We start from the raw sequence: 27,862 nt of genomic DNA, 5'->3' as shown, positions 1-27,862 counted from the left end.
GAACTTCGATTGCTCAGATATGGGTCTAACATTACTGGGCCTAGGGGAAATGGGCTGCGAGCACCGATCTTCAATGGTGAGAACTTCAATTTCTGGCAAATCAAGATGAAAACCATTTTCCAACCCCATGAGCTGTGGAATCTGGTTGAGAAGGGAGTTGATGTCCCGGAGAAGAATGAAGAAGATCTCTCCGTTGCTGAAAGAAAACATTGTCAAAGATGCAAGTGCACTGGGCATTATACCTTAGTAAGGATAAGCAGTGCAAGTTATAGGTCCTTGCCAATCTCGTCACTTTGAGTGGGTTCTTGCTATGTACATCAAGCCTTGGGGTCACAATGACTATTCAGGATGTTATCTCTGATCAGATTTTTCGAAGAATTACGAATAAGGAGACTGCTAAGACTGCTTGGGATATTCTGAAGTAGGAGTTTCGTTGGTGATAAGCAAGTGAGGTTAGTGAAATTACAAGGTCTTAGACGTGATTTTGAGTATACGTGTATGGATGAAGATGAATCTCTATCTGTGTATTTGATTAGACTGTTTGATCTAATATATCAAATGAAAAGCTATAGTGAAGAATTGAAAAATCAGAGAATTGTACAGAAGTTGTTTATGATAGTATTGCTTATGTGATTGAGTATCCTAAAGATCTTTAGACTATTGATGCACAAGATGGGGTAGCCATTTTGAAAGGTTATGTGCAACAGCTGAATAAACTTGGTGAAAATAAACCTGAGAGGGCATTTGCTAGTATGGATATCTCAACTAAGCAAAACAATAGGTTTGGTGGTTAATCTAGCAATCTCAAACTTCAGAAGAAGTTCAAGAACAAAGGGAAACAATGGACTAACAAGACCACTGTCCTAGCGAAACAAGAGTAGGGTAATTATGTGGCAAAAGTACCTTGCAAAATTTTTTATAAACTACACTATGGAGAGTGTTGGAATAAGTAGAAGCCAAAATGTCACAAGTGCAGCAAGTTTGGCTATCTGGCTAGAGACTGCAATCTCAACAGCAGTGTGTAGCAAGTGAATTACGCCAATCAAGTGGAGGAGATAGGAAATTTGTTCTCTATAAGCAAACCAACCACTGACCATAAGAACAAGGATGTGTGGTATATAGACAGTGTGTGTAGCAATCATATGACCTCAACGGAGGATTTGCTTGTGGAAATATATAGAAATGTCAAAGCTAAAGTGCAAGTAGGAATTGGAGTGCTAGTGGATGTTGTAGGAAAGGGCTCACTTGTCATTAGGACAATGAGAGGTAAGAAATACATAAGAGAAGTAATGTTGGTTCCAGGACTTTTAGAAAATCTTCTTAGTGTTGGCCAGGTGATAGAAAATGGCTATTTCTTGGTGTTTGGAGACTACAAGGTGGATGCTTATGATGATAGAACTCTGATAAATCTTGTTGCGAGTGTCAAACAGAAGGGCAATAGATGTTTTCCACTATAAATTAGTTCTGGAAATCAGCTTGGACTAAGAACAAACTTGGGCAGGACTCTCTTATTTGGCATAGGAGATTTGGCCATCTCAACTATCAGAGTTTGAAGCATCTGCTAGAAAAAAAGTCATGATGCTAGGATTGCTTGAAATTCAAGAAAGAAATGAGGTATGTCAAGGATGTGTTATGAGAAAACACCATTGAGATACATTTCCCAAGGAGAGGCATGGAAAGCTACAGAACCATTGGAGCTTGAACATTCTGATGTTTGTGGCCCCATGAAAATACAGATATTGATAACAAATACTTTTTACCTTCATTGATGATTACTCTCGGATGTGTTGGGCCTTTTTCTTGAGGAAAAAGTCATAGATTTTCAATGTGTTCAAGAAGTTCAAGTCAATGGTGGAATGACAAAGTGGCTACTCACGGAAGGAAATGAGAATTGACAGAGAGGGAGAGCTCACTTCAAATGAATTCAATACATTTTGTGAATATCTGGGAATAGAAAGACAGTTGATTGTAGCTTACACTCCACAACAGAATGGAGTAGCAAAAAGGAAGAACATAATCATTGTGGATGTGGCAAAGTGCATGCTACATGAGAAATGGATACCTTATCTTCTTTAGGGTGAAGCAATTAACAGATCTGTGTATCCGTTGAATAGGTGCCCCACAAAGGCCTTAGATGACATCACACCATTTAAGGTCTCTTTAGTGGAAGAAAACTAGGAGTAAAACATCTGAATGTATTTGGTTCAGTATGCTATTTTCTTGTACCGAGCAATTTGAGACATAAAGTACAACTTACAAGCACAAAAGGAATCTTTGTTGGCTGTAACACATGTGAAAAGGGATACATGATTTATAATCCAAGCGATGGGCAGATTCTAATCTCTATAGATGTTTTATTCAATGAAAATGCTAAATAGGACTGGGCGACAAGTACAGTAAAAGAAGTCAGAACACCCACTCATTGCCACAAAATGTGAACTTGTGAAGAAGTAATGAGAATGAAGTGGAGTCTGTCACATCAGAACAACACACTAAGTCAACTACTACTCTCTCTGTACCATATTAATATTAGAATGAAGCTTCTAGTTCACAGACTAGCTCTATTGATCCTGAGAGCTATGATGTAACACCTCTTAAATACAAGAGGATTAGTGAAGTTTATGAGCATTGTAATTTGTGCATTGTGGAACCAGAAAGCTATGTTTGTGGAACCAAAAAGTTATGCAGAAGCAGCAAATGATGTTTCATGGAACAAAGCGATGCAGATTGAGTGGAGTATGATAGAGACAAATCACACTTGGGAACTAGTAAGCAGACACTCAGATAAACATGTGATTGGAGTCGAATGGGTGTTTAAAACCAAGCTGAATCTTTGATCGACCAGTTCAAAAGATCAAGGTTTGATTGTTGGCAAAAGTTTATGCACAGAAACCATGTATTGATTACAATGAACCTTTTTGCACAAGTGGCTAGGCTAGATGCTATTAGAACCCTTTCGCCCACCGTGGTCAGAAAAATTGGAAAATATTTAGTTAGATGTTTGGTGGAAATTTCACTCCGCACACCCACAGGAAGCACAAGTCTTCAAGAGGAAGGTTTGGTGGATTGGGTTGTAATTCAAATGCAATTCACATGATTATTCATAGGAGGTAACCATTATTTATAGAAAATCCATGAAACTAGAAAAAAAATTGATAGGAAATAATAGTAAATTATAATTAAAGAAATTTTTTTGAAGTGTCATACGAACTTATACACATTTTTCAATTTATTATAAGAACTAAAATTTTAAGAAATTTGTCATATCAATTTTCCAAAAGTCATTAATTTTTCATCTCATTCTACATAATTAAGTTTCCATCCAAAATATTTGCACATGACTAGTGTTTTGGGTTATTTCAGCCATTTGAACTCATTTTCATTTCATTATTTGGCATGAGCAATAACTTTATAAAAGCAATGTAGGTTGGATATTTACCATTGTTTTAGAGGACAATTGTACTTTAAAACCACGTGATATATGTTTTGAAGATTGTTGACGTTTTGATGTATATTTCATGAATAAAACAGTTACAAGATGCAGCATATATGGAAGAAGAAACAAGAAGAAGAGAGAAGGGAAGATGGCAGCTAATGCCAACATCATGATGACCTGCAATCCCTCTAAACTTAATCTATTATCCAGCTTTGGCTTTTACAGCAAGAAGAGCCGAAAGCAATGGATGAAAACAGTAGGTGAGAGGGAGGACCGAAGATAACAGCTAGGCAATGACACAAGCTGAGCTGTTTCTCCATCACCACTAGACAACACTTGTTATTCTTCTAATATTTAACCCTACTTTTAATAATGACATCCAATAAAGATTGTACTGTTGGAGAGAAACTTGATCAAAATCATATCATGTCATTATGTTAAGTTTCATTTTTTTTCTTTTGAATAAAAAATATTATTCCATTATATAATCATTTTCATTTTTTAGTATGTAGAAACCTTTATATTTTTGTTTCGTTGAATGCGACTTTTTAGAAGGGAAGTGGAGATTTTCAATGTCCTAAGTAACTCTAAACACAAGTCATGTGTGAGACACACGACTTATTTTGGATGGAAAATTTAACCGAGTTAAGGGTATATGACAATTTAATGATTTCACAAAGTTGCTATGACAAATCTTAAAATTTTAATTCATATGAATATTGATAAGTGTACGTATAAGCTCATATGGCATTTAAATTTTATTTTTTTCTTGTAATTAACTATGCTAGAAAATAACAGTAACGACTAATGAGCATCATGAGTGGTGATGGAGATAATTAGTGGATTTAAATAAAACTAACACTGGTTATCTTACCGTACTGCTCTCTGGTGTGCCATTAAATTTCAGGACTGTTTGAGCTGCATGTGGCAAGAAATTATTCCATATTATTTTTGTTTATTTATTTCTGAAAAAAAAAAAAAGAACGTATAGTAATGATAAGCAATAAAATGAAACAAGGATAATACTGTCGGAGAGGGAGAGAAGCAAAACCTGAAGAGGTGAAAGTGGAAGTTGAACTTGAACATCTTAGAGTGTTGAGGTGGGGGAAAGACACGGTTGTAATAACTTGTATCATAATGAATGTACAAAGAGAATGGTGCTCGACAGTTGAAACCCCAGAAAGTCTAGAGAGCTCGTCCTAATTGGATATATATGTTTGTGCATGTGGACATTAAGAACTACATGCGTTGCCGTCTGCATCTCGCCGGCCTTTCTTCAAAGCGTGGCCATCTCTGTTTCCCCGGCCTTTCTTCAAATCTACAATTGTTGCCGTCTTTGTGTTGCCGTCTTGGTTTTACGTATTCTCGTGCGTTTCAGAAATTAAGGCATACACATAGTTTAGCGAACAAGAAAGCAGGCAATTGAGTAATTAATTATATATGCAACTTTTGTCCCTGCCTTGCATGTTTGCAAGCAAGTGGCACTATTTCTTTCGGTATGAGTTGTTACAATTTCTTGATTACAACAATATATTTTACTATAAAAGTGACTACCAGAGGCGTGTTACAACTTTTAGCGATCATAATTAAATAGATTGAATTGACTTGGTTTCATACTTGTTATGATGTTTGGATCGAAACAGACTCGATGTTAGTCTTTCATTTCTTTCGCTCCCCTATTTCGGTCCCTTGGCAGCTTCTGGTGGACCGGCAAAACTGTTTAGAGAGTTTGGTTCATGTCATTTTTTTTAAAGCAGGTTCATGTCATTTACAGTGTCTCACATTTTTGTAAAGTAATCAAGTAGCAGATACTTTGACATGTTGAGAATAAATCTAACATTGATGGGAAGCGAGATCTTATTTAGACTTATAGTAAGTTGGGGTACTCCTTATATTGTCAATTAGTTTTATGATGAAACCTCAACTTTTTTCATAGTATCAGAGCAGGTTGTTCAACGTGTAAAGCCAAATGGTCACATACGCTCCACGTCATCCCGTTGTGTTATTCGCGTGTTAAGCTTGAAACGTGAGGGGGCTTGTTGAGAATGAATCCAACGTTGATGGGAGGAAGGGTCTTGCTTGGGCTTATAAATAAATTGAGCTACTCTCAATATTGTCAATTGGTTTTATAATAGAACCTTAACTTTTTTCATGACAAACCATGGTGCTATGGGCTCTAATTTTTCTTGGTGGGGATCGCCTCCAGGTTTTTTTTTTTTTTTTTTTTTTTTTTTTTTCTTTGTCATAGAGATTGGTTGATATTGCCTAATTAAATAATGTTACATTTCGGTTGTTACAACATTTAATGTATTTTTTTTCCGAGGTTTCGGCTATATTTACCCCTCGTTATACTCTCTTTTATAGCAAAGTTTGGTAGTATGGATGCTTTTGCCCTAGTCTATGACATATTGAAAAAAATGGTATCGGACTAGTTATTTATTCGAGTCTTACTTACAACTATAAAACAATGCAACTAGGGAGTGATGATAGTAATAATTAGTACAATTTTGTCCAATAAAATCTCACGAATTGCAGTATTTCGACTTAGTGTTTTAGCTATTTCAGTTAGTTTCATTTTTAACCAAAATTTCTTGTTTACAGTATTTCCTTTACATAATTCCGTCAAGATCCATTGAGTCTATAAAATAGCAATCCAAGCTATAGGTAACTTATCGTTATCTTCTTTATCTTGTTGATTTGTATTGTTTTCAATATTCTTTTCAGAATTATTTCGTTAGCACTAGAAAAAAAAAATTGAAATTCTTTTATCATTCAAGGCATAAAAAGAACATACTTTACATTGAACTAGTTCCCCAATCAATATCACAATGGTTTTCCCCACCCAATGCCATAGTTGTATGATTAATAGTGTCGTAGTAAGAGCCAAAAAGATGTGGCTTTGTCAAATGCAGAAGCGGAATATAGACGAATGGCAAAAGGAGTATGTGAGTTTCTGTGGCTCCAGTAGTTACTCACAAACCTTGGTTCTCCACCAACGTCTGCATCAAAATTATCTTGTGATAACAAGGTTGCCATTGATATTTCTTATAATCTAATTTAACATGATCAGACCAAACATGTTGAAGTGGATAAACATTTTATTAAGGAGAAGTTATAAGTGAATGTTATTCAATTCGGATCAGATCTCGTCTTGTGGAATAAGAATGGTCATACCAACGAAGTCACTCAGACTTGCCTATTGTTCGGGAACAGTGTGATGGTGGTACCGTTGCTCCGTCTGGTCCAGCTCCGCTCAAAGCTGTCGAGTCCATGACCGGACTTCTGAGGTAACGATATTCAGATCAACATTACTCGAGCCCAGAAATATCATATTCCTACATTTAGTATATGAATCAAGCACTACCCTTAAAAGAAGGACCAATAACTTGAGATGGCAGACTGGTAAAATCCTGGCTCACTAGAGACCAAATTCAACCCAGAAAAAATCTTGGCTCACTAGAGACCGAATTCACCCAGATAAAATCCTGGCTCACCCGAGACCAAATTCGCCCAAACACTACAAGCACGATATCCAAATTGCCATCCAAATCTCGTCACCCAAATCCCACTTAAATTCCACTGGACTACGAGTTGGCTTGATGACATTTCTTCGAAATTTTATCCAAGGGTGTTTCTCTTGTGTCGTCATTACAAGAGATTGTAATTAAAAAATTATTTAATCTTGAATATGTCCGAACATAAACAATAAAACCGTATTCTTTTTGAATCGCGGTGAAATTTTGTTGGAATAAGTTTGTTCCCAAATCAGAAATTTCTGTCAAGTCGGAGAGCTTGACGAAGTGGACAGTATTTTGTCTGGGAAGAGAATGAAAAGTAGTGGAGGACGAAGTGGTTGGGAAATAGTTTGGAAAAGCACCGAACTCATATACGATCCAACTTTTCCGGTTCATTAGAGAGATAGTGCGTCAAATTTACCTCAGATATAACTTTTAACCCTAAATTTTCGTGTGCGTTAGAAATAGATTAACACATAGCACGGATAACAACTAAGCAGAAAGCAGAAGCTATGATAATTTGAGTTAAGACCGCCTTATGTCTTTTTTAGTTCGTGAGAGGAAAGAAAGTTAAATACACAAAACAGGGGAAAAGCCAAAACTAAACATTTAGGAATCATTATAATAAATTAGGCAAAATGTAATACCAAAAAGACAAACAAACGAGTCGAGCAAGGTCAACAAAAAACTGATCATGACAAGCAGGAAATTTTTAAAAACAAAGTCGGAGATGGATCTAATCAGGTACTGCTACTGCTATTCTTATATAACCAAGTCGCCCCCGACTATTTTATCAACATAGGCAAATTTACTTAATAATAATGGAAAAAAAAAAATGAATAAGAAAGCTTTTAGGATAGAGAATCGGAACAACTAGTCCTCTTAATCGATCCAATTCCTTATTTTTTCGTATTTGATTATGAATTTTAAGAAAAACTTGCACTTCCGATTCCTTACGTGTAAGTAAAAGCAAGAAAAATTAAGAAGTGAAATTATTCTCTATATGTATTTTAGTAAACGCAAGGTACTCGAGAATCAAAATGATTCCTATTTCTTCTAAGTAAACATAGTCAACCACCACAGAATATTTGTTTAGCATCTATTTGATCTTAATTTGTATCTATCTTTTTTTTTTGAGCAAAAAATATTATCTACACTTAGAAAAATGTGATGGGTTTAGCCTCATAATGAGCTAGCAATAATGTTGTTTAGAGAATATTTTTATTGTCTTTTTCTTCTTCTCATTTTTGTATAATTATTTTCTTTTTTAATGATGGGGGTGTCGCCCCCTTTGTTAGTGGACTTGTATAATTATTTCCACTTTTAGTTATATAACCAACATTATTTGAGTTATTACATATTTTATTGAGTCCGCAAGACTAAGATACCCCTCGTTGAAAATTTAGAAGACTGTTAATGCTGGTGTTCCTAGAATTATTGAGCACTTGGCTTGTTCTGATCCTGGATGGTTTAAATTGAATGTCGATGGTGCAAGAAGTGGTTAAAATGCTGGACCAGTGCTGGGGGCGTTCTTAGAAGTGATACTGATGACTGGATTTATGGTTTTTCGGCTATCTTAGTGGTCTTTTGCATGAAACCTTACCCGACCCTCGCCCTCTTAGGCCATCTCCAACTGAAGGGTCTAGAGGGTCAGAGGGCCGAAAATAACCTGAAAACTGTCTCCAACCGAGAGCTAGGCCAGAGGGCTGTGGAATATGAGAGGGCCCCACGGAATCGGAGAGGGCTAGAGGGCTGGAGGGCTGGCTGCATCCAGCCGGGGGCTGGCCAGAAAATATAGCATTCCTGTCAGTTATAACCTACAGGAATATATTTATATTAAAGATTAAATGTATTCCTGTCGGTTATAACCGATAGGATTGCTTAAAAAAAATTGGAATACAACAGCTAGTTAGCTAGCTGTTGTATTCAATTTTTTTATTTTTTTATTTTTTTTTTGGTTTTTTGGGCCAATTTTTTTTTTTAATTCTTAAAAATTTTAATTTTTTTTTTCCTATAAATACCTAAACCATTCATTAAATTTAAGTTCTAATTTTTTTGGTTTTTTGGGCCAGTTATCGTTGTAGTTTTTAAATTTAAGTTGTTGGATTTGAATTTAAGTTGTTGTAGTTTTTAAATTTAAATAATAAATTATGTTTGGCCCTCGGTTGGAGACAGTTTTTCGTGACAGGGCTAAAATGAGCCCTATGGCCCTTTGGCCCTCAGTTGGAGACGGAGGCAATTATGGCCCTGTACTGTTCATTAAAATATTAATATATTGGAGAAACTTGGAGGCCCAGAGGGCTAAAACAAGCCCTCTGGCCAGTCATTGGTTGGAGATGGCCAACCGAAATGCTAGAGGGCCAAAAATAGCTCGAAAACCGTCTCTAATTGAGGTCATCTCCAACCGATGGCTGGCCAGAGGGCTCGTTTTAGCCCTCTGGCCCTCCAAGATTCTCCAAGGTATTAATATTTTAATGAACAGTACAAGGCCATATTTGCTTCCGTCTCCAACCGAGGACCAAAGGGCCAGATGGCTCGTTTTAGCCCTATCACAAAAAACTATCTCCAACCGAGGGACATAGAGCCAAACATAATTTATTATTTAAAAACTACAACTTAAATGTTGTTTAAGTTTCATGTTGTTAAATGTTGTTAAAAACTACAAATTTTGTAAAATAAAAGTTATAGGAAAAAAATAGAATTAAAAAAATGAAAAATAGAAGTTATAGGGAAATTTTAGTAAATAAAAAATAATAATAAAAAAACTGTAAAAAAAAAAATTTCAAATCAATCATGTCGGTTATAACCGACAGTAATACATTTATACTAAATAATATAACTGTATTCCTATCGGTTTTAACCGACATGATTGAATTGAATTCTGGCCAGCCCCAAGCTGGCTGGCTGGCTGCAGCCAGCCCTCCAATCCTCTCCAATTCCGTGGGGCCCTCTTAGATTCCACAGCTCTTTGGCCTAACCCTCGGTTGGAAATGGTTTTCAGACTATTTTCGGCTCTCTGGCCCTCTCCCTTTGGTTGGAGATGGTATGAGGGCCAGGCCAAATGGCTCGTGGGCCCCACTAGACAAAAAGGGGCCAAAGGGCCAACCAGCCGGCCCAAAGCAGCCAGCCATCCGGCCTCTGGCTGGGGTTCCATTTAAACCTTAACAGCTAGCTGGCGTCACGCTGACATCAGGTATCGTTGGTTTTTTTATTTTTGTCTCTTTTTAGGCCAAAATATTTATAAAAATATTCTCATTTTTTCCTATAAATACCTAAGTCATTTCTACACCATTCCTCACAAATTTTTCACCATTCCTACACCATTTCAATTCTCATATTTTCTTACCTTTTCCAATAATATTTCCTTCAATTTTTTCAATAATTTTCAAATGGCCTCATATGCAATGAAAGGTAAGGCTTGGACCCAAAAAGAAGATGAAGCTCTTTGTAGGGCTTATAGATGGGTGTCAAAAGATAGTGTGAGTGGGAGTTCTCAAACAAGTAAAGGTGTTTGGACTCGTGTGTCTAAAAAATACTTAGAGTTCTACGAAGGCACCACTCCACCGAATACCTGAAACCATGAGAGTTGTTCTTCAAGATGGAAGAAACATCTTCAGCCAAGTTTGAACAAATGGCATCAAGCACTGTTGGCAGCCACAAGTAGACATGAAAGTGGCGCTAATTACTACGATGAAGTGAGTGTTTTCATAATTTATTTTAAATATTTAATTATATTCATTTAATTTCATAAATTAATTTCCTTGATTTTTGTAATTATATTCAATTATATTACATTTAATTTCATAAATAAATTTCCTTTAATTTTTATAATTATATTTTCTAGGTACGCCAAGCAAAGGAATGGTATATAGAGGGCAGCTCAAAACCTTTTCAGTTTCACGGTTGTTAGGAAATTTGTAAAGGGTGGGTGTTATTTAAAGATCCACCTCAACATAGAGTAGGTCTTACGCCGGTGTTCGGAACTGTATCCTCAGCTGTAGATATGGATGAAGATGAATTTCCTACCATTCAACAAATAAGGGTAGAAAATCCGTCTTCAGGTGAAGGTTCCATACCAAGGGCTATGGGACGAAACAAGGCCCAAAGGTTGAAGGAAAAGAGTAAGGCAACGGATGATTACGGCACTTAACAGGAAGTGGCGGCCTCATTACGATTAATGGCGGAGCAAAATGCCTTTGCCGTGGAAGAAAGGAACCGTATGCATGAAGAACGGGCCAAACAAATACAGGAAGAGATAAGAATATGGAAATGAACACTTCGAAATACACTCCAAAGAGTAAGCCCTATTTTGATAGGGAAAAAAAAAATTATTACCCGGCGGCAGTTGTTTACCTCTCACTATACTCCTACAATGACGGATGATGAATATAATGATGATTTTAGATATTAAATTTAAATTGTTGTGGTTTTTAAATTTAAGTTGTTGTGGTTTTTAAATTTAAGTTGTTGTAGTTTTTAAATTTAAATAATAAATTATGTTTGACCCTTTGGCCCTCGGTTAGAGATGATAAGAAATATGGTCATGCACTGTTCATTAAAATATTAATTTCTTAGAGGACCAGAGGGCTAAACACAAGCCATTTGGCCAGCCTTCGGTTGGAGATGGCCTTAACACTCTCAGTCTGGATGTAAGCATTTTATTAGTCTCTTCAATCATGCTGACCTGCAACATGGTTACAGAGAAAAGAATATGGTGGTGGATGAACTTGCTAAGTTAGGCCTTCCTTCGAATCTTGGAACTTTTTTTTTATACCCCTCCTCCCAGTGTTTCCGTTGTTTTAGATGATTTAAGTGGTTTCTCTAGGCCTCGAGCTACTGTTGTTGGTTTTTGAGCTTGTTTTCTATCTTCTGGGCTTTAGCCCCGTTGTACACCAAAACAAATTAATTTGGGTAAATTGCATAGAACTACATCAACTATTGGGTCATTAACAATTTCATACCTCGTCTTTAAAAAGTTTCAATGTCATACCGTATCTTCGAATTTGTTGCAATGTCATACCTTCAGTCAGTTGTCTATCAATTCCTCCGTTAAATGCTAACGTGACTTGTGACTTGGCACACTTTCTATTAAAAAACTAATAAAATATCATTAAAAACTAAAAAAAAAAATCATTTAATATTTTTTAATTATTAAAATAACAATTAATTAAAGAAAAGTTATTAAAAAAAAATTTTAAAAAAAAAAAAAAAAAAACCCACCCCATGTTCGTCCCCCCCCCTGGGGCCAACCCCCTTCTCCCCCCACTCCCTGCAACCCAGAAAGAAAGAAGAAGTAAAAAAAAAAAAAAAAAAAAAAAAAAAAAAAAGCCACCCCATGTTCGTCTTCCCCCCTGCTCGCCCCAACCCTCTTCTCCCCCCACCCCTTGCAACCCATAAAGAAAGAAGAAGAAGAAGAAGAAGAAGGGATTAAAAAAAAAAAAAAAAAAAAAAAAAAAAAAAAAAAAACCATCTTTATCTTCCCCGACCCCCCTTCCCTGCAACTCACCCATTTCTTCCTCTTCTCGTCTTCCCCTTCCCTCCTCCTTCGCACTGACCCTGGCACCCACTACCTGCAACCCAGACAAAAAAAATAAAAATAAAAATAAAAATAACCATCTTCATCTTCCCTGCATCCCAGATCCCGTCTTCCGCCGATTTCGCGGGTGGAGAAATTTGGGGGGGGGGGGGCAATGCGTGTGGATTTAAGGAGTCAGGCGTGTAGAGGAGGGAAGAGGGTGGGTGCAGAGGAGGAGGGAAGGGGAAGACAGGAGGGGAAGAAAGGGGTGGGTTGCAGGGAAGGGGGGTCGGGGAAGATGAAGAAGGGTTTTTTTCTTTCTTCTTCTTCTTCTTCTTCTTTCTTTCTTTCTTTCTGGGTTGCAGGAGGTGAGGGGAGAAAGGGGTGGAGGGGGGAAGACAAACATAGGTGGGTTTTATTTATTTATTATTTTAATATTTAAAAAAATATTAAATGATTTTTTTTTTAGTTTTTAATAATATTTTTTTAGTTTTTTAATAGAAAGTGTGCCACGTCACAAGCCACCTCAGCATTTAACGGATGAATTGACAGACAACTGACGGAAGGTATGAAATTGTAACAAATTCATAGATGAGGTATGACATTGAAACTTTTTAAAGATGAGGTATGAAACTGTTCATGACCAATAGTTGAGGTAGTTCTGTGTAATTTACCCAATTAATTTAGAAGAAAGTAGAGGGGAAATGTATTTGTGAAGGAAAGGATGAAGTGAGAAGAGGATGGTGCGATGAGAAGACGGAAGTGAAAAAGAATTAACTTTAAAACTAGCATTAAGTACCTAATACCCTCTGTCCTTTTAGTGTCCTTCCAAATTGATTTTAACATTTTTAAACATTCTAAACAATTATCTAACATATTAAAAATGTCACATTCATTAAGCCTAGTTAAAAATCTACTAAATTAACTAGGACTTACTGATAGGAGCATATTCATGCGACTTAAATGGCTTGTTCTCGTGCATTTACGTTATGTTTCTTTAGTTATTTTAGTACTTTAAGCTATTTTCGTGTGTTTATAGGTCCAAAGGGCTAAAGGAGCAAAAAGATGCATTTTGGAGACTTTTGGAGCACTTTTGGGCTAAGGATGGATAGCTTATGCTTGGAGCCAAAGTGTTGGACGAAATTGAAGACCTAATTGAAGACCAAAGTGTTGGAACCTTGTTCTCTTTAGTTTTAGGACATTTAAAACCTTTCCTAATCCCAATCATGCCATGCATAACACACATCCATTCTAACACATTGTCATTGCACATGCATTTCCTTCATTAGTTAATTCACATGCTCCATACTTATCATCACCACTCATTACTTATCACATATCATCACCACTTATCACTTATCATTCACCACTTATCATATCATACATTCATTTATCACTTATCATAATCATTCACTTATCACTTAACATATCATACACTTATCACTTATCACTCATAATCACCTACAACATCCACCTACTTCACCTACAACATCCACCTAATTCACCTACAACATCCACCTACTTCACCTACAACATCCACCTACTTCACCTACAAATGACATAACCATATGTTCCCTCCACTACTCCTATAAATACCCTTGCATTCATTCATTCAATTCACATCTCATTTCATACACAACACACCACAAACACTTCCATTCCTTCTCTTTGCCGTGAGTTCCCTTGTAATCCAAACACCATTTTTCCATTTCCCTATTAATCCAAACACCACTCCCCAAACCATTCACACCATCAAACTATCCTTAGACCTTGTGCTACAACAACGAGGAAGAGAAGAGTGCCTAAACGTTCATACAATTCAAGTTTGAGTTGTTGGAATGTTTAGGTATTTCTTTGATTTCAAAGTTATAATAAACTAAACCCCCTTTAGCTAGGGAGTGATTCGAAATATATGTTTATGCTTGCATTTTGATTTGATTAATTCTAATTGCGTTTCATAAGTTGTGGTTCAATTTGTTTAACCGTTTGATTGATAACTTATTTATGAATGTTTATTAAGAATGCGCGCTTAATTTTCATGCATCAATATGACGCTAGAATATAAGTGAGTTTCACCTAATAGTTACGAACTTATATTCACAAGTAGTGGAGGTTGCTTATAAACAATCGCGTTAAATAAATTCTTGGCATAAGTTTCATGCGTATTCCATAGTAACGAATGCCTCGTCAACACTTAAAGTTTTCATGATGCTTAATGATCTTTGATTGTATCTTTATTGTGCTTTTCACGTAAAGGACTTTTGGAGAATGTTGTGAATTGCGTTGCGCTAACCCATCCAATTCATTAACTTAAGGAAAACTTGACGGTTAATTTAAGCGGACCTAATTGACCCGGGGCGTTGAGAATTAATGATTTGTTGAAATGCAATTGGAAATCGTTTTATTATGCAAGTATAACATATGTGGAGATGAACCCCATAGCTAACTTTCCATCCATTTGTTCTTTCTTTTCTTGTTTCTGTTTTCATGTTTAATTTAACTTGTTATTCAATTATGTTAAACATGTGAAACTAATTTCTTTTTAGTTAGAGGCGAATTTGAAGCCATGGACATATGTTGGTTATGATTTGATTTACTCCAGTTATGAATTCATGAACTTTAGATGTGGGTTACTTTTCTGTTTTGATTAAGAACTTGTTTATGTATGTGGGTTGAGGGTCGACACTTAATTTGCATGCCTAAGACTTGATGCTAGGATATAAGGGAATTTCACCTAATCGTTATGAACTTATATTCATGAGTAGTAAAAATCACTAGTCACGATTGTGTTTAGTAAACCCTAGGCTGGATTAACATGCGTATTCCATAGTTATGAATGTCTAGTCAATGTTTATGATTTCCGTTGAACTTAATGATCTTTGTTGAATGTCTCTATCATGCGTATTCCATGTGAGAGACTTTGATTAGGAATAATTTGGTTGTAATGCGTATCCCATTCAATCCAATGAATCTAGGGAAATCTGAAGGTTAATTTAAGCGGACCTAATTAACTTGGAGCATTGTCATTCATTGTTTGTTGAAGTCATAACTGGGAGTCAAATTATATGCTTATGTTCATGTGTGGATAAGGAACCCTCTAACTAGTTTTTCATCATTCTATTTCATTAATTTCGTTTTTTTTTAGAATCTGTTTTAATTCCAAGTTTCTGTTTTAGTTTAAATTCATCCAAAACCAATCCCCCATTTATTTTAAAGTGTTAGATTAATTAGAAATACATTTAGTTTGTGTTTATAAGTGCTTTGGGTACTGTTTGAGTCTTTTGGTTTGTTTGAGTGTTTTAAAGTTTAGTTTTGCAATTCTTTGAGTCTAGTATAGTGTTTTAAAATTTATTTTACGTTTTTGAGTCAAATCCAAGTGATTAACAATCCCTCCTAATCCCCGGTCCAGAACGATCCCTACTTGCACCTATACTACAATTTGACAAAAAGAGGGTTTAGTTTGTGTGCGTATAAATCACGCATCACTTACTTTGTCTCCAAAATCAATAGAAGCTCATCAAAGCATAGTCTCCACCAACTAACGATCACCGCCACCCCATTAGGCCATTACCTCCAAACCCAACACAAAACTACCAAATCCACCTACAACTCAAGTCGCGAACATCAAGAAGAAGGTCATGGAGGTTGCTTAAATATGGACTGTTATGATGCGGCCACCACCATCTTCATCGGCCACAAAGAAGAACTTGAATATTTACGAGCCGAGAATCGACGAACATGAGCATAAACAAACTCTTTGAAACTCTTTGATACCCTTATGAGATCATTGGGTTCCATATTTTATAATATATGTTGAAATTTAGATTTTGGGACAACTAATATTAATGTTGACCATATTATACTCAGTTGATGGGTTCTAAATATAATATATGTTTGAAAATTCATTGGAGCTTAACGCATGTGATAATTTCAATAAGTTAAATATTTACTTGGAATGTTTAAAAATATTAAGATTAATTTGAAATGACACTAAAATATTGAGAGTTTTTAAGTACTTAATCGTTAAAAATAATTAAAATCTAAAAAAAAAGAAGAGCAGATCTATATCCCTCTGTTAGCTTGCTTCATTTGGTCAGTGGAATCAGGCCTAAGCGTGAGAGGCTGCATAAACAAGCCGACAGGATAATGGAAAACATCATCAACGAACATCAGAAAGATCTTGAAACTACAAAAAATGTTGAGGGCGAGTCAGTGGAAGATCTTGTACATGTTCTCCTAAAATTTCACGAACATGGTAGTGCGCTTGAATTTTCACTTACTACTAACAACATCAAAGCAGTAATCTTTGTGAGTACACTTTCTGTCCATATCAGAGATATCATGCTTTATTAAGTCAAATCAGTTTTCGATTTCAGTTTTATTACCCCAGTTCATGTTTCTTAATATACGACCTCAGAATAATATGAATTCTTGTTTCTGGTTAATTATTACTCTTTCTGAATTCTAGTTCTACATGAACCTTTTTCAGGATGTTTTCTCGGCTGGGAGTGAGACATCAGCTACAACTGTAGATTGGGCAATTTCAGAAATGATGAAAATCCAAGAGTAATGAAAAAGGCACAGCGTGAGGTGAGGGAAGTGTTTACTAGAAAAGGGAAGGCAGATGAAACAAGCATCAGAGAGATGAAGTATTTAAACGCAGTAATTAAAGAGACGCTGAGATTACACCCTTCTGTTCCCCTATTACTTCCAAGAGAATGCGGAGAGAAGTGTGAGATTGGTGGATATGGAATACCTGTGAAATCCAAGGTAATCGTCAATGCGTGGGCTATCAGTAGAGATCCCAATTACTGGACTGAGCCTGAGAGGTTTAAACCAGAGAGGTTCCTTGAAAGCTCCATTGACTACAAGGGAACAAACTTCGAATACATCCCGTTTGGTGCAGGAAGGAGAATATGTCCGGGCATATTACGTTGGAGAACAATTTAGAAATAAACAAAAAATAACAGAATTAAACAAAACTTGATTTCCGATATTTTATTAACCAAATGTACTTGATGTGCAGAATGAAATTATACAATAAATACATAAACTAATATAAAAATATCAATGATACTAACTTGATCACAGAAGGTAGAGGCTAGCGTAAAAGTTATGTCTTTCGAACAGTATTTTCGTCCCACTCTTGTGCTTGTGGTTCTACAACGTCTGCTCGACCAGGATACAACCACCTAATTCTACAACCCGCAGTAGATTATAGAACTCTAGCGAATTGCTTTGTGTGTTTACTCTCTGGAAATTTTGTACGAAAGACAAGGAGGGAAGAAAAGATCATTCTCACTTGGATAATGTGATTGCAAATATATAAGCTGTTTCACACCCTTTCAAATACCTGTTTAGTGTATTTGAAAGCACACAACTCTTTCTAATAGATGTATCTTTTAATCAAAAAGTACCAACTCTTTCTAATAGCTGTGTCTTTTAATCAAAACTTTTTTTAATTAATAAATTAATTAAAAAACTTAATCCGAAAATTAAAATTAATGAATCTGATTAATTTTAAATTCCAAGGCCCTTGTCTTGATTAATTAATATTAATTGTATTTAGGCTATATTATATTCAAACCTAATCCACACAACCATAAGACCCAAGCCTTCAATCCATTTCCAAATGGTACAAGTTCTAATTACTAAGAAAAAGGAATAAGCCTATATAAAGGTTAGTGAAAAAATATTGTTGACCAATGTGGGACAAGAGGCTGTCAAACTCCAACATATTATATGGTCTGGCAAACGTTGAGCTCCCGCTTGCATTGTTGCTATACCATTTCGATTGGAAACTTCCCGATGGAACGAAGCACGAAGACTTGGACATGACCGAGACCTTTGGCATCGCGGTCCGAAGAAAACAAGACCTGCACTTAATTCCGATTCCGTATCATCCTCCGCCTAACTGAAAAATCTCAAGTATAACAAAGTCAAATGCTTGTGTGTTTCTTGTTATTGAAATAATCGTCGTTGTTTTGTTCGTAGTATATATCCCCATCGTTACACAGCTTGTCACATTATGAAGAGCCAGAGCCAAATTCATTTCAGTGGAGAAAAAACATAAACAACTAAACTGAATAATGAGAAACGTTGGAATAATTGTTGCTACGTTCGTATCTGCTAAATGATGAGTTAGATACTAAAAGATACTAAAAACAGAGGGATATTGAAACCCATCGCAATTTAGTCTATGTACGTGAAGGGATGATATGGTGGTGTGTGGGGGTATTTTACAAAAATTTAAGTTATTTTCTGATGAATTAATCCTAGATTGTTAATGTTATAAGCACTTGAGGAAGTGAGTGGGTTGCGTTATAAAGCTTACAAATTTCGGTGGAAATGGCGCCTTAGAGGTGGTGAAGGCGTCGAGGGACATTTGTTGGCAACACAATAAAGCGTTCCTACGACGCGAAGTGGCAAGGCGAGGCGTCGACAAATCGCCTCAAGGCGGTGCGAGGCGTACCCTATTTGCAATTCCGGGCAGTATGAGGCATACGCAATTTGGTGGTGAGGGCGGTGCCAAGCGTTATACGCAATTTGCAAGTTGAGGCGGTGCAAGGCGCTATGCCATTTGCAAGTCGCGAGCTGGTGAATTAAATGGTCATTTGTGTTGTATCTAGTTTTCTTTTGAAAATTTAACGCAGCGTTTTGTTACATTTTTTTCTCTTTCTCCTTAATTTTTTTCTATCATTTTTTTAATATTTGTTTTGTCAAATTTCCCTTTTCAGCCTAATAGGATGATATATTTAAAAAAACAAAAAACAAAACGTGTGAAATTCCATTTTATAGTCATTTGTCATATATTTACTAATAGTAATGTTTTGTCTTAAAATGGATCACCCACGTATACGTAGCCCATGTCATGGGCTGTATAAACTGTGTAACCCATTGATCCTATCAACAACCTATAACTATTAAGTGTGTACTCAGGTTCTTAGGTTTCTGTTGGTGCTATGGCTACTAAGTAGGTCTAGACTCCTTTTCCATTGCTATGGCTGCTAAGTTTTATGGCTAACATGTACCAACATGCTGGTGGATTAAAATGAACAGAATGCTTGATGATATAGCGAAAGATTAAAGATACAAGAGAGAGATTCATAGAAGCAAAATTGTGTTTGTTGTAAAATATACAAATTCGACATGCTTGATGAGTTGATATGGTAATAAATTTCACTATCTACCATCTACCATCGTGACTGTTAATTGGTTTACAGTGCAGGATTGGTCCTGCTTGCCAGAGGATGAATCTGTTTCAACAGGATTTTTATTCCTTTCGAGGCAAAACCCAGGGTTTTTAGGCTGAGGCATTGTTGCAGTTTCACTACTCAACATCAAAACCACAGAGGCCATTGTAGGCCTATATTCCGCACGCTCTTGGACGCACAAGAGTCCGACTTGCATGCACCTCAACACCACAGAGGGGGAGTATGAATCCCCAACTGATGGATCAAGTATTTCCAACCCCTTTCCTTCTGTCCATAGCTTCCAAGCCTGCAACAATTCCAAGCCATTTCTCTGTCAGTAGTGAATCTAGTTATTTTGTGGAAATTAATTATATGTGCCCTTTTACTTACATGTCCTAGGAGGTTGAGTTCGTTGTTCGCGTAATAAAATCCCCTGTTCTTTTTACCACTAATAATCTCCAATACCAGAACACCAAAACTAAAGACATCAGACTTGATAGAGAAAAGCCCGTCCATTGCATACTCTGGAGACATATAGCCACTGCAGAACATCAGTGAAGAGAAATTAGCATATGTGGTAAGCAGGAAAATATAGAAACCTTGTCACATATGCAGGGCATTGGTACTCACTATGTTCCCACCACTCTTTTGGTATTGGCTTCTGTCTGATCGTTACCAAATATTCTAGCCATTCCAAAGTCCGATATCTTTGGGGTCAATTCTCCATCAAGTAGAATGTTGCTTGCCTTGAGATCCCTATGGATGATCCTAAATCTTGAATCTTGGTGAAGATAAAGAAGTCCACGAGCAATCCCACAAATAATATCGAAGCGCTTTGGCCAATCCAGCATAGACCTTTTCGCATTACCTACAAGGAACATCATCAACTTCATAAATAATGTCAAAAATCAAAACTGGTTATAGATTTAATTGTACTTATTAAATGAAGATGAAGTTGATGAAGGAACTAACTGAATAGAACAGAATCCAGGCTTTTGTTTTCCATGTATTCGTAAATCAGCATTTTTTCATCCATGTCGACACAGCAACCAAGCAACCGAACAAGGTTTCGGTGCTGAAGCCTTGCGATTAACTTTACTTCGTTCTTGAATTCTTCAGTTCCTTGTCCAGAGTTCTTTGAAAGCCTCTTGACAGCAACTAATTGACCTTCTACCGTACCCTGGAATCGGAATAGCCACAAATAACTAAATCTGTCTTTTGTTACTTCTCAAATTACTTTAATTTATGCATGATCTAGTAACACTGATTTCTAACAAAATGTGCTTAATTACCTTGTACACACAACCGAAACCACCTTGCCCCAGTTGATTTTCGTCTGCAAAGTTATTCGTAGCCACTGCTACTGCGTTAAAATCAAGCAATGGCAATTCTAGCTCATCATTGCTCCTTTCACCCGAGTAGTGTTCCCTTTTACTTGAGATAACAACCTCATTTAGCAGAAAATCTTGGCTTCTTTCAAAAGAACCTGTTCAGGCAGAAAACAAAAACTTTGTAACTCAATCTCTAGTTACACACTCCTTGGTTGTATGGGGAGTGAATTGCTGCCACACCGGAAACAAATCTACAATACATGGTACATTGTCGATGTTTGACAAGAATTTTGTCGACCAATTGTCAATAGGATATCAAAATGGGATTGATTAAACATTGATAATGTACTAGGTACTGAAGATTGGTATCATCGCCAAATCAAAGTTGCTTAGTACCTCTTTGTTCTATCCTTCCTTTACGCGTAATACCAGATTTCCTCTTCCATACAAAACAGATACCGAGTGCTGCTAGCAGAATGCTAGTACCAACTGTAATGCCTACAATAATGAGTACTCGTTTCATCTTCCCGTTGCCATCTGAAATGAACGTACAATAGTCAGTAATGTGATACTGTTATAAAATACATAGCTATTTACTTTCCTAAGCATAACATTATCTGAACCTTTATATGGAAATGTCATTCTTTCTTCATTGCCACTCGTATATAGATTTAACCAGTAAACAATGCAAGAAAACAATTTATATGCCTATATGTGTTAAATTATTATTTATAACGAGTCTTTATCCGTCAGAAGGAAGCGTTTTGGCATTCTATATAGAATTTTAGGTGCATTGAGATAATAAAAAAGGTAGTACTGCAACAAATCTTAATGTTAAACAATAATATACAATAAAAAATTAAAAAAAACCTAACGAAAGTCCTAAAAAACTTCATTTTTAATAAAAATCTCTTTTTAAAGGTATACTAAATAATATCAGGAAAATGTATAAATGTGGTTTTTCGTTAAAAGTGAACAGTACCGAGAAAGTTTTGTTAAACCTCCCTAAAAGAAACCCGAAACCCTGGTAGTCTGGTAGGCTGGAACCATAGATAGGATATCAGAGGCAGATTCTCTGACCTCCCATTTCTTGTGCCTTCCTGTTTATGTGGTCACGGTTAAGTCACGTTAACATTTTATATTACTATTTATTTTTATCTTATTATCTCTATAAAAATAATATAAAATATTAACGTGGCTTAACTGTGATCACATAAAACATGAAAGCACGGAGAGTAGAAGGGCAGAGAATCTGCCTTTTACGATATCACCATAAACAGTTGTGATTAGAAATTTAATAAAAGTATAATGAGGAGGGACCAAGTAGATGCGGATGCATACCTAACCCACCGGTTAGCAGGCCCACGTATTTTCTTTCTTTATTTATTTTTTGGTAATCAGCCCACATATATTTTATTTTTCCAGGTTCGGCACTTACTTTTCATTAGTTTTGCAGAGAACCACCTTCAATTATTTGCTGTGTGAACAATTAAAAGCACATGTCTATTATCTGTTTTAGTCATAGGCGAACAGCTAAGAGCATTCATGAAATGGAAAGACTCCTACACTTTTGACATGAATAAAGGATAATGTTACACATCTATTTTTATTTTATACAGTTTTTTTAAATTGTTTTTTTGTTGAATCAAATAAATTAAAATCTCAATAACAAAATATTAATAAGAATATATAAAAAGTAAAAATGAGTGTGAATAGTACGTAACAATTACTAAACCTGCGCTCAGACATAATTTGGTCCTCTAATATGAATATAGCACTCACAAATTACACTTTGCATCATACATGTTAATATTGGTTACGAAGACCTTGTTTGATCTCTAATTGTAATGAATAATTAACCTTCTAAATTCAAGATATATTGAAAGTAGAGGATAATAATTTTTCGTGCTAAGGAGATTAGAAATAGATTATACATTAAACTTCTCATTTTTAATCCAAACATTTTAGGAAAATTAGAATGAATAAGTTTTTTTTCATGGGTAATTAATCTCTGACCTCCAAAACGCAATTTTTATCATTTCTTCTCTTAAAATATATTGAAAATAGTAATTTATTCGTTGCAATCCAACTAAAGGGATGCAAAGATAACACAAGTCAGTTGAGGAATTATTTACACAAGTCATTTAAAAAATATTAAATCACTACGAGGTTAGTCGAATTATCAAAAAAAGGTAGTGACTTTTACATACCTCATTTAATCTCTCATGCACCTTAAAAATTTATTGAAAAAATGAAAGGTTTAGAGTTTAGGATTTAGGATTTGTGGGAGATAAAATGGTGTGTAAAAGTCACCACCTATATATATATATATATATATATATATATATAATTATATAAATACCAATTAAAGAGAGTGTTTTAAAATTACCAGTCCTTTACTCCAAGTACATAATAGTCATTATAAAATATTAAGATCAGTCGTACACCTTCACATGAATTAGTCTTGACAATTCATGCTAAGTGACACACAAAATAAGAACACTCAAAACAAAACTCATGCACAATTAATCCTACTATTTCGTCAACGAGTTAACCTATGAAGAAGACAATAGGTCTAATCCTATCTTGATGGACGGACCAAATATGAACATGACTAATAATGTGTTTTCTTTCTAATAATTTAAACTTATTTGCACTTTACTACTTTTAAAATTTGAACAAGGTTTCCTTCCATTCACAACGACAACTAAAGGGACTTTCGAGTCCTTTTGTTTTTGGAGATATTTCCACAAGGTCCAATTTCTCTTACTAAAATATACGGTGGTGCCTACAATATTATATTATCCCGCGTAAAATATTCGGACCGTTTGCCGTGGTATTGGAATTTTAAAGCAAATATTGAAAAGGACCGCTAATTGTAGCTCAAGAAAATCTTACCATGTCAACAATGACGGCAACTACCCTCTCAATTTGAACAAGCTGCCGAAAGCACCCGTTCCATTAACATTTTTCTTGTCAAGGGTGGGCTAGTTCCACCAAATTAAAATGAAATATAATCCCTAGTAGAGAGTGTCAAATCTAAATCCTAAAAATCAAATGAGACCAATTAGTCTCTATTTAAATTATTACTTAATATTATAGTTTACTGATATTTTTAAATTATAAGTGAGATTTCTAGAATTTAGTTCTTGTAAATGACAAGTCGATACTAAATTATTATATCAAATCTATTATGTAACTTAAGCCTAATCAACTACTTTCAGTGTAAATAGCACCCTTTTTTTAACAAACTAATTATTTCCACTAAAAAGGTGAGAAAGTGAGTTAAATATCACAATAAACTAGTAATAATATTGTTCAAATTTTAACGAATAAAACCATTTTATTAAGAGAGAAAAAAAAAAACAAACCATCATATATAGTTGTAAATTTCTACCATCTGTCACGGGAAACATCTAGAAAAAACGTTTTACGTGAAAGCGTAATTTCAAAGCAAAGTTCGCCTTAAATCAATGAGAGTCCAACAAAACGTGATGCATACATTCATGATTTGACATGTGGATTGACCCCATGCCCATGACGCACATTACCCCTTCATTCCCTCTATTTTCTTTCGCATGCTATATTTGAAAAAAGGACACGGTAGAATATAACATGTTAATGGTTAGATTCCTTCTAATAGTGTAAGTTTTATTACGTCACACTCCATTGTCATTGAAACCAACTGATATGAAAACTCTCAATTCTAATCTTAAGCTCATAAATTTCACAGAATATACGCAATCATACTTTGGCTCACCCAACCATGGTCATATCAAGCTGAAACATGTCTCCTTAATCTTAAAGACGCCAAGTTTTGTGTTTTTATACAATTCAAAAACACCTTACAATATTTCAAAACAGATTTATGGACAATAAACTATACTTTTAAAATTAGATTAATGATATTAGTACTAATAATAACAACAATTAGAATAATGTTAGGAAGACTAAATTTTGTGTACTATATAACATGAAATTTAATGATTAGATTATTATTTTTTAATAATAAACGATGTTATCTACACTATAGGGATGAGAGAGTGCACTAGGCCTCACACTGAGGCTGCCATAATAATATGATTTATATTCGACTTTGGCCAGAGTCATACCTAAAACCTTTTATTTACAAATTTGTAAAAGGAATATCATTAGATCGTAGTATTAAGTGACAATTAAATTATTATTTAAATATTTATTAACGTGCCTATATTTTATTTATGACAGATTATGTAGTTTACAAATTTAGACGTAGCATGAAAAAAACAAAAGAGTAATGCAAAAGAAAATGTTACCTAGTTCAGAAGCTGCCAATCTGACATAGAGATGTTGTCCATCTTCTGCATATCGCCTCAGGTCCAAGAGCTCCCCATTCCAAATCACACAACCAGTCCCTCCGTTCTCAATCCTCGCATTCCCATAAGCCGTACAAGAACAATTTTCCGAACACTTTTTCCTACACGCCTCAAGATCCATGCCCATGTCCACAAACGCGCCGCCGCTCTCCGGCAGTTTCATGTTCCCCAAACCCAAAAACTTATCCTTCGAACACTCCAGCTCCGTCTTCCTCACGCAACCGTCGGACCCGTCTCTCAGATTCCACGCCTGCAAATTCTTGGGCTGAAAACCCTTCAAACACTCGCACACCGGCGAAGCGTTTGAGTCACAGACGCCGTAGGGGCCGCACTCTCTGTAATTGTCGCACTGGTCTTTCGGGGCGTACCAGAATTGGTTCCAAATCTTGCTGGATTCAATCCACATATACCGTTGGAGATACCCATCTTGGCTCACGATCAGTCGTGAATACAACGGTTTCCAATCGTCCTTTATTGAAAAAGTGTAGTACACCTCTTTTGAATTGTAAACGAAACTGAACTGAAGACCATTTGAAACTGTCATCTCAGGCACACCGCTAAACCTCTCCCCATTCCAGGGTCCGCTGCGATACATTATGACCTGTTTGTTTCTCAGGAAAATCTCCGGGAAACCGTGGTAATCCAGCTTGAAAGAATAGTCACCTACTGACGGGTCTTCTGTGCTTTTCCATGAAGTTATGTATCTGTCCAAATTTGAGCTCAAGTTCCATCCCAGCTTCATATCCGGCAGCAGAGTGTTTGTTGGGTGGTCAAAGCTCTGCCAAAGGAACTCGTCTTTCGGGTTGTTTCGGTTTGAATCTTCTTCTCTGAGGACTAGATTTCCCGAATCTAAAAGCTGCACAATTGGGTTCACAGCTTGAGTTTCATTGGAAGACCATGTGACGTTTCCACTTCCTTCATCAACAAGAACAAGATTTCCACGGTCGCCAACTTTGATTGTTGCTGATGACGAATTCGAAAGAGGGCTGTCTCTGTTTGCTACCCAAACAACTGTTTGGGGTTGGATATTCTTGTACCATATTCCCAAGTACCAACCGGAAGACCCCGGCTGGAACAACCCCAACTCAAATACGTTGCCGGAGGAGACGAGGGTTTGGCCGTTTCGGAGGGATTGAACTGAAGACAAGGAGTCGCTGGAGGTGGCGATTGGGAGGAAAGAGAGTACAACGAGGCAGAGAAGGGTGGAGAAATATTGGTGGAGTTTTGTTGGAGCTCTCATTTTTTTTTTTTTTTTTTTTTTTTTCTTCTTCTTCTATGAGGAGGATTTTCTTGGTGAAAGCATATGAAGCATTGGGTTTGTTGGTGATGTTTTTGGGGTATTAGTTAGCCATTGATAGGTGAAGGAGAAATTAAAAGACCGGTTGGCTTCTGTTGACTCTCGGTTTTATTTACTTTTGGCAAGCTGTACAGTGCACGTTGTATTGGTTTTCTTGACTAGGGAGGCCGTCGGCAATCTTTGGATTATTTCGTATAATTTGATTCACTTTCCCAAATTTGCATGCTTTGATTGCCTTAATCAAATCTTCCCCAATTTTACCTACATCTAGCTTTGATTATTTACCTGTAAGGGAATTTACTGTAGAGAAAATTTGATACGTAATTTTTGTGAGCCTTTATTAGGTATAATACAATTTTTCTTGATTGTTTGAGTTAGGTTTGATGACTCAGACATAATACACATCAGCCTATTTTTATTCTCCAGCCAAATTTATCTTCAAATTGACTAATTAAGTAATTAATATGTTAATTTCTTTTTATAGGATCATCTTATGCTTAATGATGGGATTAACTATAGGAATTTAAATTTCTTCCATCTTCTTTCTTGTTCCAAAACGTTTCTTATTTCTTTCTTCTGTCTCATGATGTCGCCTTCTCCCTCACCATATGTGAAATTGTGACGACCCATCCCAATTTATGGTATATATTTTACCCCCAAGTTTGTAAAATGACGATTATGCCCTCGAGGCTTAGTGACGTGAATGTACGTTTATAGTTTTAAATTATTTTTCTAGCTGACGTGACGGCTTGCATGCCTAGATTTAGGTCAGGGAGTATCAGAAATCCATTTCCCCTATTTCATTATATGGCTTATTGATACCTCATATATTGTTGAATAATCTCCACATACTTAATAAATCTCACATTTGCTTTTAAATTAAAAAAATTATCTTACTACACCCCACTCTTTCTCTATAATACCCTCACACCCTACATTTTCAATTTACACATCACATTTTCTACATGGACCCCATATTTTCTATACACCTCACATTTTTCAAATATGATATAACATTGATTTTTAATTTTCTGGGCCCAATCTAAACATTTGAATGTTTACTTTGCCAAATGATTTTAAATCATTTGAATGTTTAGTGTGCCAAATGATTTCAAATTGAATGGTTTGAAAAAAAAATGTTTAGATTCATTTGAACGTTTTTCAATAACACTAAAAATAATAATAATGATTTCAAAGCTACCCTGCTATTCCCATTTTTT

General features: G+C 35.8%; 1 protein-coding gene and 1 pseudogene across 2 annotated transcripts; one reads left to right on the top strand and one right to left on the bottom strand.

The window, feature by feature from the left end:
• The first annotated feature begins 1,259 nt into the window (after positions 1-1,259).
• LOC137714472 (cytochrome P450 71D9-like) lies at positions 1,260-18,400 on the top strand (annotated as a pseudogene). The gene is made up of 5 exons (XR_015960381.1): positions 1,260-1,443; positions 6,627-6,723; positions 16,519-16,774; positions 16,956-17,392; positions 18,202-18,400. The product of XR_015960381.1 is annotated as a cytochrome P450 71D9-like (transcript).
• Positions 18,401-19,549: 1,149 nt separating this feature from the next.
• RK3 (receptor kinase 3) lies at positions 19,550-26,765 on the bottom strand. Its single transcript, XM_068455019.2, has 7 exons — positions 25,286-26,765; positions 21,387-21,527; positions 20,952-21,145; positions 20,632-20,839; positions 20,290-20,527; positions 20,050-20,200; positions 19,550-19,966 (listed from the first exon to the last, which is right to left on the bottom strand). Exons 1-7 carry the CDS (start codon positions 26,583-26,585, stop codon positions 19,649-19,651), a joined length of 2,550 nt encoding a protein of 849 aa, XP_068311120.2. The 5' UTR covers positions 26,586-26,765; the 3' UTR covers positions 19,550-19,648.
• Positions 26,766-27,862: the final 1,097 nt, after the last annotated feature.

Source organism: Pyrus communis, chromosome 3 (assembly GCF_041283825.1).
Source record: "Pyrus communis isolate YQ-2024b chromosome 3, ASM4128382v1, whole genome shotgun sequence".
Classification (NCBI taxonomy): Eukaryota; Viridiplantae; Streptophyta; class Magnoliopsida; order Rosales; family Rosaceae; genus Pyrus; species Pyrus communis.
This window is presented reverse-complemented; position numbering and strand designations above follow the sequence as displayed.